At 37.9% G+C, this 14,787-nt stretch overlaps 1 protein-coding gene across 1 annotated transcript in view; it reads right to left on the minus strand.

Moving 5' to 3' along the window:
- The window catches only part of sez6b (seizure related 6 homolog b), a 259,161-nt gene that overhangs the window by 2,173 nt on the left and 242,201 nt on the right, over positions 1-14,787 (minus strand). The window contains exons 13-16 of the mRNA XM_084350932.1: positions 9,358-9,552; positions 5,538-5,573; positions 5,162-5,270; positions 2,452-2,551 (exon numbers count right to left, since the gene is read on the minus strand). Of these exons, the coding sequence (XP_084207058.1) occupies positions 2,452-2,551; positions 5,162-5,270; positions 5,538-5,573; positions 9,358-9,552 (440 nt within the window). The remainder of the gene's footprint in view (positions 1-2,451; positions 2,552-5,161; positions 5,271-5,537; positions 5,574-9,357; positions 9,553-14,787) is intronic.

The following is a 14,787-nucleotide window of genomic DNA, read 5'->3' on the forward strand; positions in this document are numbered from 1 at the left end:
TCAAACACAGTATGTAATTTCTGCCAATAGGGGTCTCCATATCAAAACAAAACAAAAGACTTAAGTAGCATGGGATTATAGGAGTTGGTTTCTTGTCATTGTTAAACAAGCACCACTGCTGATGAAAGTCTGTTCGTGACTGAAGTTTTATTCATGTTAGATTTCGGCACATTCGCTGACTTGCTTCCTCACTCTCAATGTTCTTCAGAATTGTCAGCATGTATTGAGGCGAGCAAATGAAAAACACTGTTACACTGAATAAAATTATACCCCTTTCACACTGGCCAAAAAAAAACACAAACACCTGCTTACATCTAGCTTTTGTATGCAATGTGAATGCGTACAATCGGAATTTGCTCCTGGGTCAACTGACCCTGCCTTAGTCGCGGATATTTATTGCCTACGGCTCCGTAAGGCTCTGATGTAAAAACAACACCCGGGTGAACATGCTAATTTGCTCCACTTTTCAGACACAAGGCTATGACGTGTGTTGACGTTAAGGCCGCTGGCTTGTTAATATCTTCCATCTGTCTCTGTCAAGATGCCTGATTGGTACTGCGCATGTACAGTTCTAAACAGAGATGAGGGAGGAACAAGATGTCTCACTCCTTAGCAACTTCCGTTATCAGCTCTAATGAAAACAATGTGTCTAATTCAGATTGTTAATTAAGACTATTTTAAACAAGTTAAACAGTCGATCACATGTTTTAAGCTGGTTTACCTGCATCTAAAAATGTTGGTGTAAAAGTGGTATTATAAATTTCCCTGGGTTTAAACCCTGCGGGAAACATTTGGGATAGTGTAAGCACACAAGGTCTAGTCGTTTTTTGGCTTTTAATCTTTGTTTGGTAGGACAGCTTAAAGACTGATAGAAAATGGGGGGAAAGAGTGGGATAGGACTAGCGTAACTTGTTTGTTGGATACATTCATTGTTGATTTGGGTCTGCATATACAATTTGTTCATTATATGAAAACCGTAAGATAAGAATATCACCAGACTTAGCCCTATCTTAAATCTATGACACTTGCAAATTGTGCAATGCATTTAATGTGTATGGTTTCTCATGTCTCAGCATTCAGCATAGGACTAACTCACCTCATTGTTCTTCAGCATTGTCAGCATAGAAGAAGAAGAAAAAGATTAATTCAACACAAAGAAGAATGTCATCAATTGGAATGATGCCGTATCTTATTAATGATTATATACGGTACATAGTCCAAGGGAAAATACTAATTAGGTAGAACTCAATTAATGGTTGTTAAAGGTGCAATATGCAAGAATTTTAGTTTAACAAAAAAAGTCAGACGTCTATATATTGTGTTGCAGATATAGCTACTGAAGTTAGCATGCTAACCAGCTAGCCCCGGCCCATCTTTATTCGTAAAACCACCCGAGCTCAGATTCCAGATCGCTTACTGTCCCGCTAACTGAGCTAACTAGCTAACGGCAGCTATAGTTAGCAGCAGTTCAGGAGTATGAATTCAAAAGGTGATCATTTCTTTAATCTCCCTTAGGACTAACATAAATTCCTTGATCTTAATTAAAGATCCAAAACTGTTGCTATTGCTCAAATGGTTTCTTATAGGAACTTGTGCTTTATGGAGGTTATCAGCCAAGTATCATGTCTGAAAAACCCTCAGTCTGACAACTTACAGCACCTACTGTGTTCCAATGTGCAAAGCTGCACATGCTGCCAAAGACAGCTCTATAACAAATTAAAGAGAGAAAATATGCAATTCAATATTCTGTATTTTATATTTATGGATTAATTTAGGTAATTATGTAGAAATTTCACTTCAGCTATAATTTCAGCTATTTTGAGTCTGGTGACCAAAAAGCCAACGTTGATTCTCCAGTCAGTGCACTTGACCAAGGCACTGGCTAAGATCCCCAGACGCTGTAATGCTCCCTACTGCTTCCTTGGGAATTCCTCAAATGCACAGTACCAGTTTCACTGTAGTACATTGTATGACATGTGATATAAATAAATCTTGTTCTTGTTCTTGTTCTTCTATTCACTTCAAATCTTGAACAATTTAGAGAATTTCCACTGCTCATAAGATATTCAGAAAAACAGATTTACAAAACTGTGTGCATGGATTGTGAATTCCTTCCCGCGGTTTATGAATCCGCTCCCACAGTTCATGAATCCGTGCGCACGGTTTAGATATGATTAATGTGATTTTGATCTGAGTTGAGGATTTGACTTTGAGGAATTCAAAAAAGTAGTTCTCCCCAATGCTGTAATTCCAGACCAAATGGGCAAATGACCTTCCCTGGTCTCACACCTAGTGTCCAGCGATGTTGGTTGTTTGGAGCAAGAAGCAGTGGGGAACACAGGGGAAAACAGAAGATAGACAAAGAGCCATCTTCTTCAGGAACATGCAGCATACAGAAGAACCTGCACCAGGCCCAGTCAAAAACACATATATGCAAATATGCTGACTCACCGTTGTCTCACAAACAGAGCTGTCAAATGTAGACTCTCCAGTGATGTTTTCATATGGTAAGTTGGAGGACAGGGAGAGCCGTAATGGCTTCCTCTGAACCCTGAGCACAGATAGAGAAGAGATTCATGTAAAAAAAGATAAACTAGGAACCCTGCATTTTGTTGGATTGCTGCATCAGCTGCTGTCGCTCACAGCGAGCGATGTGTTCAATAATCGATGTCCTGCATGTGGTATATTCAAGGTGGAGATTGTCGGTGCCATGCTTTTATATGTCGTGCACAGGCTCATGGATGACATGTTTGCCAAGTTTCATCTTCTTAAAGGCGACAGAACTGCAGAAAAATCATGTTATGTTGTTGCTGTTGCACCCCCTGAGGATAGATTAGTATGGTAGTTTACACACTCACAAGTGTGGTCCTAATTGGTTTAAACATGGAAGGGTCAGGGCCTGTCAAGTGCATCAGGCCATGCCCTCAAAACTTTGATAACCAATTGCAGACAAACAGTAAATAATATAAAAAATAAATGTTATCATTTTTATCAGGCTCATCTAAATATGGTATGTACTAATTTGGTGATTGAATTTCATTGAAGATTGAATGAAGTATGTATCAAAAGAGGCAAGAAAGGTGTTTCACAAAAAATCCAAATTTGCTGAAAAACTTTCGTACGACCAAATGGACCTTACTTATATCGATCGACTCATCTTCATCCAGGGAACCCACTGGCATTCACACATATAAACACATAGGATAACATAATGGGAATATCCCACAAATATGTACTTAAAACACTATGGAGGTGTCATCACCCTAAAAGAATGGCACAAGCATTAATGTAGTGAATACACTTGACTACAAGTCATTAGTGGACTGTATGTTTTGAATTCTTTTGGATGTCTCTGAGTCGTATAGTAGTTTCTGGTGGGGTCACACTTTGGCCTTCTATTTTTCATCACTGTGTGCTGAAATCTCTGATACTAATTCTGTGACAGCTATTTTTAAAATGCAGCAGGTCCTCTTGGCCAAATATAGTTGCATTTGCCTCTCTTTCAGACAGAAGCTGTCCAAACTCTTTAGTCTAAGAGATTAGAAATTAATGTTACTAAAAGGAACCATGCATGCAGGACTCTCTGACATAAATGCAGTGTCTATTTATTGAATATTTTTAAGAGGCTTTTTCTCTGAAGTGGCTGTGGCATTACATTGCTAAAACTGTATACATCTTACATCTGCTTTAATGAGTCAGTTTTGTCTCAAGTTTAATGTCAGACTGTAGACGAACATAGCTGAAATCCAACATTGAAAAAGTGGCTGGATCTGAAATGGTCAGATCACTCAGTCATATCTGGCTTATGTCAGTCTGGATACAAAGTCACGACACCCAAATGTCTCTTCAATGCAACCTTATCATAATTGTGTGCTGGCAACATTGGCAGTGCTAATAAGGAGAGGTGTAGGCCAGCTGTGAGGTGCTGTGGAGGTGGATGGTATACTGAAGGGTCCGATATCATTGTGGGATTGCTAATATCTGTGGGAGTCACAATATGCATCAGTATCTTATACACTATACATGCTAAAGTAATCATACTGAGCACACAGGTGCCCTATGGAGATATGCTCAACATACTAAAGCATGAACTCAATAGCGGCATCAGGTGGCCAGTTATTGAGCATGATACGTTTTGGCTTTGGCTAACTCATGAACCGTTGGGAGTAGAAGAAAGACCAAATTTTGGCACAGACCATATTAAGATGAGCCCATACAAAACTTGAGCAGTTATTGTTGTTGTTTTTTATATATCACTATCACTGTTTATCTGTAATTGGTTGTCAAACTTTTGAGAGCGTGGCCTGATGCACTTGACAGGCCGTAACTCTTCAATGCTAAATCCTCTTAATACAAAATTTGACTGACTATGGTAGCAAAGCTTTATGAACGCAGAACAAGAGTGACAAATGTACCACCTACAGACATTTATTATTGTATGCATTGCTCGCCACAAGCAAGTGCAAGAGGTGCTGCAATCCAACACATTTTTTTGTTCAAAGTTTTTCTAGTTAGTATTTGAGATGACACCTAAGTACTAGCAAAAGTTGAAGACATGTATGATGCAGATACTGTTGAGTTACTGTAACATTATATGACGTGACTCACACTACTTTTTTTTCTCCCCTAAACCTAACCAAGGAGTTTTTGTGCCTAAACCTAACCAAACAATTCCGAACCTTAATAACAGTAAAAAAGACATGTCATAATGATGTATGACAATGATGCTGTATCTAATGAGTTGGGAGTGAGAACGTGTTGCTGTTAAAACCCAACTTAAAATTATTTTGCTAACTTATTAGCAAAGAGTTGCCTATCATAATATATTAATACATTTTTAACTTTTAACATCAAACTTGTAATTAAATGTGCTTACTTTTATTCTACTGTTTTGATCACTTTTTGTGTTCGACATTGTTTTTGCACTAATGTTGTAATTAAATGGTTTGTTTGTGTACTGCTGCTGTGGCATTTCCCCCAGAGAATAAATAAAGTTATCTATCTACTGTAGCGCATACAAGCACCTTTAGACATCATAATACAATTGATAAAATCAAGACTTATTGTGTTATATCAGTGACAGAGGGGCTGAGGTGACATCCATTTATATAAAAAATGCCAAAGTTTTCTTTTCTTTTTCCTTACTGGCCATTGAACCTACTTTGAGAAGTAGAGGTAGATCCCAATGATGAGGATGAGGAGGAGGGTGATGGGGATGAAGACAGCAAATGCTACTTGGGCCCCCTCCATTCTTAGGTCTGCAGTAGATACTATTGGAGAAAAAGAGGGGACAATATTAATATTTCTGTCATTTAGAATATACTAGTCCACTGTATGTGTGTACCATGGCTCATTAACCAATCAGCTGCCTTTAAATGGGTGAAATAATTAATTGATTTTTGTAATTGCTCATACCCTGACTTGTTGAGTACTCTTAATTGAGGTTCCCTTACAGCTACAATACAATAAATATTGTTCGCACCATGTAAAACAGACTCATGGTGTGCAGGTAAAATTAAATTCTTTGCACAACTTACCATCTAATCTGTGCTCATCATAGTCCACTGGCTGGGCTGAGGAGAACACAGGGAGATGTCAAATAAACATGAGGAAAAGAGCTTAATAAAGTACAAAAACATTCAATTAAATTTAATTAAAAAACCCAAACATAAATAGAAAGTAAGTAAATAGTGCTTGGTTACAACTATTTATTTTCAAGCTTATTCTATCTGAACTGTTTGTACTGATGAAAATTCACCAAACTTCATGTCCTTGACTTATTTAATGCCTGGATGAAGCAAAATGTGAAAGTAAGTAATAAACTTGAATCTGTAGGAATAAAAGGTTTCTTCAGTAAACCAGGTGAATACAGAATTGTATTTGTGCCTTCTTCCTGACTGCACAATGGGACATTTTGAGCTCAGGAAAAGAACGTACATGTAATATATGTCAGTTCATCACCTTGCAAATTAACAGCAGTTGGGCTGTAAGCAAATTACACACACACATTCTCACCAGCACCCTGAGCAGTATTTCCTCAAGTCTGGCTGTTTTTTTTAATGTGTCCTTACAGCACCCCGTCTCCCTTAGGTGCTTTGATCAGGGTGCTGGCTCAAACTAAAGGCCACTCTTTTGTTATTTCAGCCTCTGAACTGGAACAGCCTTCTTCAAACTGTCAGGACAGCAAAATCCAAAGCCATTTAAAACAAAAAAAGCCTTTTCCCTCTCCAGCTTTCACTTTGACTGATGTGTTTTTCCTGCCTTTTTGAAACATGCTCAGTCTTCTTTGTGTAGCTTGTTTCTTTTGTTAAATTGTCTTTCAAACTGTCAGTGTCTTCTGGAGGCACTAAATAATAGAGAAGATTTAAGGGGTCATGTGACTGTACAACTGAGACAAAAAAATGCTGATCTTTATCATGCCAACACCAAATTGGAATGTCCATTTTTGAGACAGTGTGTTTACTCCAGTAAAAAAACAAAAAACTAAGCCAAAAATCAACAGATACTGTTTTTTTTGTTATTATCTGAAGCTTTTCTTGGTTTGATCAATGTTGAGGTTTGATATTTTGAGTATAACATTACTTAAGTTAAAAAATCCAAGTATAACAAGCTTGATATTAGGCCTACACAAAACCAGAAATTTAAACAACTTAAAGAGTTTGTGAGATCCCTAATTTCTTACACAAAGGCCAGCACAGTAGACAGGGATCTAAAGGATTTAAATATGTGAATATACATTTTAGCCATCTAAATGTTTAGATGTACGACAGGAATTATTTTTGACTAAACAGACTTAATCTAAATATATGAGTAGAGGGAAAAAAACATTGCTTTCTAAGTGCAAGAAGCCCACATGTGCCTTCTGCAGCAGTTAATATTGGCAGCTCTGATAGTACGGACCTTTATATAAAAAAATAAAAGGATATAAAATAAATGGTCTGCTGACGTGCACTTCTCTGCATCAACAGTCTGAGTGCAACTGGAAGGGCAAGGGGCCAGCTGAAGACAAAGACATTGCCGACACTGAATAGGATGAAGTATTCATTCAGCATCGGCCCTCAGCCAAGGCCAAAGCAGGCAACTGCCCAGGGCCATGGAACCCCAAAACTCTGGGGCCACTAGCAGGTTAACCTGGCCGTGCATTTAACAGTGCACACGTCATCCGGTCAAATTCAAAAGAGTATGTAGTCGACATACAAATGCTTAATAGTCAGTAACAACCTTTGTGTTAGCTTAGTTCCCATGTTACGACCAATTTTAATTTTACTTTGTAATTACCCAATACTTTACAGTAATTCCACAAAAATTCTAATATAACTTGACATTATATTAATTTGATTTTACTTTTGATAAAATGTAAATTATTACAATGAACGTTAAATGTTGTATTTTTGATCATTTTAACATTGCAACTTTCATTTCAAAAGCTTTTTAATTTTTTTTGTTGAAAGGGCTATTTTTCAAGTTCATTTTAGTTTTCATTGACACCATGGAAGCAAAGAAAGGCCATAAGAATTTGAATCTTATAAGCAAGTACATACTGTATCCTGCTGATGAGAAACAATCTGTTTATTCTGATTAACATTGCATTTCTCTAACTTTTGCTTTTGTTTTCTGTCCCCACAGGCTGCAAGCTGTGTCGCTCTCTCACTCTCTATAGCTTGCTCCTCCTTCTTCTCTTTCTCCTCCCCTTCTCCTCCTCTCTTTTCATTCAGGCTCCCTTCTGATGGACCACGGGTCCCAGGGAACATCTACCTCTTCTGGCTCCTGCTGCCTCACATATTGACAGATCGGGATTGTCATACCCTGGGCTCCACTGGATCCTTGCTCTCCTGTGTTTTACTATGTCCTTTATATCTGTATATCTGTAAAATTTGATGCCTCTTCAGTCTGATCTTCTCTGTTTTACTGCTAATCATCTTGTGTGTCGTCTTCCAGGTCACCACGGTGGAGAGGAGGTCATGTGGCTCGGGCACCACTTGGCGATGCCTCGGCCTGCTCAGTCGTCTCCTGGATCCACACACTTTACATAGATTATAATTTGTATCAGATATTCTGTCAATGCAACTTGTAAACTGTGATTTTGTTGTTCTGTTCTGTACATGTGACATCTAATGCTTTGTGGCTCTTCCTGAGGTTTCTTCCATCTTCTTTTTTTCCCCCCTGTTAAAAGGTTTTTTTTCCATCAACATGGCAAGTTTTTCCTCACTCGAATCAAGGGTCTAAGGACAGAGGATGTTGTTCACTCTACAGATTGTAAAGCCCATTGAGGCAATGTGGCTGTGATTTTGGGCTATATAAATGAAATGGATTTGATTTGATATCTATTACTATAGTTTTCTTCGATATATTGTCACTTTGAAAACCATCTATCTTACTTTATGTGGATTAATTTTTCCTCTAAGAAGGTTGCTTTAATACGTTGGTGAAGATTCTCAGTCATCCAGGTCATGGTAATTCTAAGTGTTGTATCGTAGGCAACTGGACTTGAAGACGTTTCACCTCTCATCCAAGAGGCTTCTTCAGCTCTAACTAACTGGAGGGGAGTTGCAGGCTTTTAAACTCTGTGTGGCAGTGTCCTTACAGAGTCGTTAAGGACAATTTTAAGAATTTTATAGTATTTGAAATTCAACATTCATTATTCAGTATTCAGTTTCTCAATTTGAAAGTTGAATCAAGTCAATTTTTATTATAGCCTAGTATCACAAATCCTGATTTGCCTCAATAGTTTTACAATCTAAACAGCTATGACACCTTCTGTCCTTAGACTCTTGATTCAGATAAGGAAAAACTGCCAAAACCCCTTGAGTAACACCTCTGTGAATTTATAGTTAATTAAACTTTAGTCAATAGTTATTTCACTGTTAACAAACAATGAAATGCTTCATAAACCATTTAATAAACAAATGTTTATTGTAAAGTTGCAACTGATGTTTATAATACTTTGTAAATGGTTAATACATATGGTGTAGTTCATCTATAAACATTATTCGGATGGCCAGTACAAAGTTGCAACTGATAGCGATAAACCTTAACAGCTGCTTACTAAGTGGTTTATAAAGCATTTAATTGTTTGTTAACAGATTAATAAATGTAATTTTGCTTTTTATAAATAAAGGTAATTTTAAAGTGTTACTTTTAGAGGCATGTATGTATTTGTATTTTTATATAGTTGTTTTATGTATTTTACTATTTTTCATCTATTAAATCATCTTAAATTAGTTAATATATTTGTAGACGAGGACTTTTAAGGACCCTTGGACACCATGTATAACTGAAGTTGACCTGATAATGTAAAAAAAAAAGAATAATAATAAAAAAATGTTTTTTTAAAAAACTAAGGCTGCAGTTTCTTACCTTTGCAGACAGGTGGCAGCCCACTCCACTGGGATGGGTGTCCAGGGACACAGTGGAGAATAGGCTCACCCAGCAGCTGGTGGCCATTCAGACAGGAGTAGTGGAGGGTCTCTCCAGCCTGGAAGTGGAGCTTGGTGGAGCTGGGGATCCCGTAGGTGGGGGTTCCTGGGTGACTGCAGGGCTCGAAGGTCTCAGCTGGAGTTAAGCGGAGGAACAGTTCAGAAGACAAGACTGTAGGAAATGTAATCCTTTGCAAACTGTGTTGATGTTTTAGCATCAGATATGATAATGTTCTACAAATATTTCTTAAGAAATATACTCCTCAAAAAGGCAGGATTTGCTCAGAACTTGGTAGAGCAGCTTTCTCATATTCTGTGCCCTGGCTATGGAATAACCTTTATGGCACACTACAGCTTAATGATTGTGTCTCCCTGGGAGAGTTCAAAACTCTGACCAAAAACTGTAACTGAAGAGTGCAAAAGCTGTATCTATATTGGATTTTGTATTATGTTTCTGTTGTCCCTTTTCTATTTTTGATGTGCTCCATTATGTTTTTGTTTTTGTATTTTGGCTCTGTTATCTGTTTTGACTTGCTTTATACTATCATTTCTGAAACTTTGTAATGGTGTGTTGTCTTGGCCAGGTCTTCCTCCAAAAAGAGATTTTAATCTCAAGGAACTCCCTGTTTAAGTAAAGGTTAAATAAAATATAAACTAGTGGCGCCAGTAGAGGATGGTACTACTGTCAAAACTGACATCAAATTAGGTATGGAAATTCAAGGTCCTCAGAGAATGACTCCAGCTTTTCATCCTTTTTAATGCATCACCATCAAGCTAAAAGAAAATCCACAATATGCAAGTAATGTCAAAATCTAATGGGCAGATTGGCATGAAATGTGCTGAACACTTTAAAGCTACTGAGAGGATGAATATGGGCTCAGTTAAGGGTCAATGAGACTTTGAGCTTGTGAAATGATGGTCCGTGCATGAAGTACGCGTGAAAAAAAACTCCTGAGAATGAGCAGAGAGCAAATGTTGTTGTGTGATCAAATATCCAAATATCTTGATAGGATGTATGTTCAAATCATGTGAGCTGGAGCTTATACAAAGGCTGAGAAAAAAAGAAGTGGCTGAAAAATGTCACTTTATTGAGTCTAAAATAGATCCAACAAAAATATCTTAATATACTGTGTATATACACTTATATATTTTATATATATTGATGTGATCCAATAAATGATTGTTAGAAGTGAATCTGAATTATAATATGTTTGTCAATGAAATACATTTATTTTCGAGCAGTCATGTGACATGGCTCATTATGACTTGCAAATTTAGAGATGAGCTCCCTCTCTTTTACAGACAGTAATCCTGTGAGCCATCTTTGTGTTATAGCAGTGATCTGTGAGTGAGTATGCATATATCAGGTTTCAATTTCATGTGTACGACCACTAAATGATTTAAAAGCCAAACAGTATAATACAGGCCTAAACAAAGTGATATTTCACTTTTAACAAACTTGAACTTTATGGTTTTGAGTGTGCTTTAACTGTGTGCCTTATATAGTATAAAGTGTCAGAAACTAATTTTATACTCTTATACTTTTAAACTTTATTGGCTTTATGGCAAGCTTGGTAGGCTACTACTATCTTTCTGTTACTGTAGCCTGTATGTAACACACAACACAGTTATAATAATATAATACATTACGCTTCTATAATGCTTACCTAGATACCTTAAAGATGCTTAAAAATTGCTAGTTGGACTGTGTGTACTTAAGTTAGTTAAAAAACGTTGGCCTCCCAAGGGCAAATGTCAAACTACGCCTATGGTCTGTCTGCAGATTTAAGTCAGAAGACCACACACACACACACACACACACATTTAAGTAACAAGCTATTATGTTGAATGCAGGTCAGAAATTTTACAACTTCATTGCGTGTGTGCTTACTTAAACACCGCGCACACAAATCTCTGCATACAGTGGGTGTTGCTGGTGCATTGCCTGTTACTTTATTTTTTTTTAATTGTCAGTCACAGTATTTGCTATTTGCTGTTAGATAATCTGACAAGCACTTTGTATGAAGCACACAGAGGCCTTAAACCATTGGTTATAAATCATGGCTATATAAATAAATTTGCTCTTCATCCGCTGCATAGTGCTTGGGGGGGAGTCGGGACTGTTGGACTGGGCATCAGGAGCACCAGGGTTTCCTCTGTTGCTCCCGATGACAAGTCCAACTCTGATGATGTGTGCATCCATGGACACCGTCTATACTTTCTGTGTCACACAAAGAAAGCACTTCAAGCATCGACAGAGAAAAGAAGGCATGCAAGAACAGAAGGGAAGCATCACGTAGTGTACCAGGTAATGCAGTTTATTTAGGGCCATTATGAATTGCCAGGATAAGCTGCTATGGAGAGGGCAGAAAAGAGTTTTGGCAGCTTGTGAGAAGTGCTGGTACACAAAAAGGACAAATTTTAAAATGTGAAAGTGCCAGCACAGCTTAATGGTGACTACCGGCCTGCGACAAACACTGATTAGCAGAACATGAGTCATCTGTGCATCTGACTGACCAAAGAGCTTTGCAAAACGACATTCAGTGCAGTTTTGACCAAAACACTTTTGACCTTCTTCTTTGACCTGCAAAGTCACTAAAACTCACTATGAGCATTGTCAGTATGAGTCAGTAAATCTAATCTTGCCAGACAGAATTGGACTACCAACTGCAACAATGATCAGCCTGGAAAAAAACTAAATGATACCATGTGTTCTAGAGTCTTTCAAGAACCCAAAGTGAGTAGGGTGAAGTAAAATTGCATTAAGAATATAATTATGTGTGTGATTTCTGAGAGACAGTTCCACTTTCACACCATATCACATCGTTCTCCAGCCGTTCTCTCCTGAAGCTGAAGAGAAACTTTGGAAGTCCCCTCCCCCCCCTTTTTTTTTTAACATAATAATTGGCTTTTTCACATGATCTGCATCTCATGCATAAGAATGACCTGGCTTGTCTTCTCTAAAGTAATTTCCATTGTCTGGTTAAATTAATTGTTAGTCAGTGCCATCATACCATACCTCTCAAACTAGAAAGTAGGTGAGGTGAGTATGAGGTGTTCATGCAAATGAGGTTAATGCCTTCAAGGCTGTTTGAAGAAGATACTGTATTTTAATCAGATTGACACACTTGCCAGCTTTATCAGAAACAAAAGAGTGGCAGAAGGTTTAAGCACTGAGGTCAGCGTGGTGGTGTGGTGCTGGCAATGTTGATGTCAACATTATAATCACCAAAAGACTGAAAACTTACATAAACTAATAACAGAAGCTTTACCTAACATGCCAGAAACACGTCGTGTAAAATTATAAAATGTGATATTTTACACAACAGCTTTGAGCATTTTTTAGACATGCATGGAGACATAGACAAAGACATATTTTGTGCGACATCTTGACAGTTTTATTGTATGATAAAACAATCACTCCTGGCAGTTTGAAGAGTCCTATTTCTGGCATCATGGGACACTAAAACTCTTAATTTAAAATCAGGCTAATTAACTTCTTTTAATGTTATTAGATCTTTAAGGGAGAAAAACTGTGATATATTGGTACCAGACCAGAATTAAAGTCTAAAGCCCCTTAGGCAGCCCTAGAGAGTACGATGCTAGCATGTCCCAATGCAAAATGGTTTAAAGGAACAACAGACATGCTGAAGACTTTGCTCATTTTTAAATTCAGAGTGAAACCAATCAAATAGGAAGTTAGGAGAAATGGACTGAAATAAAAGCTTTATTTCAGATTTGATTGAAAATTGTCAATAGTGGAACAGGACTTTACACTGCGTATAGAAAGTATTCACCACCTTAATTGTTTTCCCTTTTAATTGCTTTTATAAATGGAATCATGGTCAATACACAAAAAATATACAAAAAAACTCTTAATGGCAAGTGAAAACTATTATTTCTACAAGTGATGTCAATTAATTAAAAATAAAAATAATAAAAATAAAAAGTTAAATAAGTTGTTGCATAAGTATTCACCCCCTTTAAATTGACTGACCTAATTCAACACAGTTCAAGCCAAGTGGTGCTAGTAGTCTCACCACTACTACTATATTAGTGAAATGAGATCACCTGAGTGCAGTGAATGTGTCTCAAGTGATTGTAGTATAAAGAAACCTGTGTCTGAAGGTCCAGTCCAGAGAGGGTGTTGATAATACAGTACATGCTTTGAATTCCTTGGATATAACTATGCAGTGTTCTAAGCAGATTGCGGGCAGCAGATGATAGAACACTTAATACACCCATAAGAGACTTGAGACTTGACTTGGACTTGTGACTTGACTTTGACTCTAGCTCAAAGACTTGAGACTTGACTTGCAAAAAAATGACTTGTGAGCATCTCTGGTCCAGTCCCTGGTTAATCAGTATTCTCCAAGCACTCCAAGCAACTACTTGAAAAGGGTATTGAAAAGTTTATGTCAGGGGATGGATACAAAAACATTTCCACGTCACTGAACCTCCTCATCAATTAAATCCATCATTAAGTAATGGAAGAAATATGGCACATGTGTAAATCTTCCTAGAGCAGGCCATCCTCACAAACTGAGTGACCGTGCAAGGAGACTAGTGAGGGAGGTCACCAAGACACCTGCAACTACTCTGAAGGACTTAATGATGGCAGCTGAGATGGTAGAGACTCTGCATACAGCAACTGTTGCCCGTGTTCTTCACCAGTCAAAGCTTTATGGGAGAGTGGACAAGAGAAAGCCACTGTTTAAGAAAGCTCATTAAATATCCACTGGAGTTCACCTAAAGGCATGCGGGAGATTCCAAGGTCAACTGGAAGAAGGTTCTTTAGTCTGATGAGACCAAAATGGAGCTTTTTGGCCATCAGCCTAGGCACAAAACACTGCACATCACCACAAACACACCATCCCCACAGTGAAGCACGGTGGTGGCAGCATCATGCTGTGGGGATGCTTCTCAGCAGCAGGCAGGTAGAGGGTAAAATGACAAGAGAACTATGACTTGGGACAAAATTTATTTTCCAGTGAGTCAATCAGCCAAAGCATACAGCAAAAGCTACACAGAAATGGTTTAAAGACAACAAGGTGAATGCTCCGGAGTGGCCAAGTCAAAGCCCAGACCTCAATCCAATAGAGAATTTGTGGCTGGACTTGAAAAGGGCTGTTCACGCCTGATCACTGTGCAACCTGACAGAGCCTGAGCAGTTTTGCAAAGAAGAATGGAGTAAAATTGCAGTGTCTGGATGTGCAGGCCTGACTGAGACCTATCCACACAGACTCAGTGCTGTGATTGAGGCCAAAGGTTCATCTACTAAATACTCACTTGAAGGGGGTGAATGCTTATGCAATCACTTATTTTACATTATATATTTTAAATGAACTGACATTACTTTGTAGAAATCTGT

This window comes from Pagrus pagrus, assembly GCF_965226575.1.
Source record: "Pagrus pagrus genome assembly, chromosome: 4".
In the NCBI taxonomy this organism is placed as follows: domain Eukaryota; kingdom Metazoa; phylum Chordata; class Actinopteri; order Spariformes; family Sparidae; genus Pagrus; species Pagrus pagrus.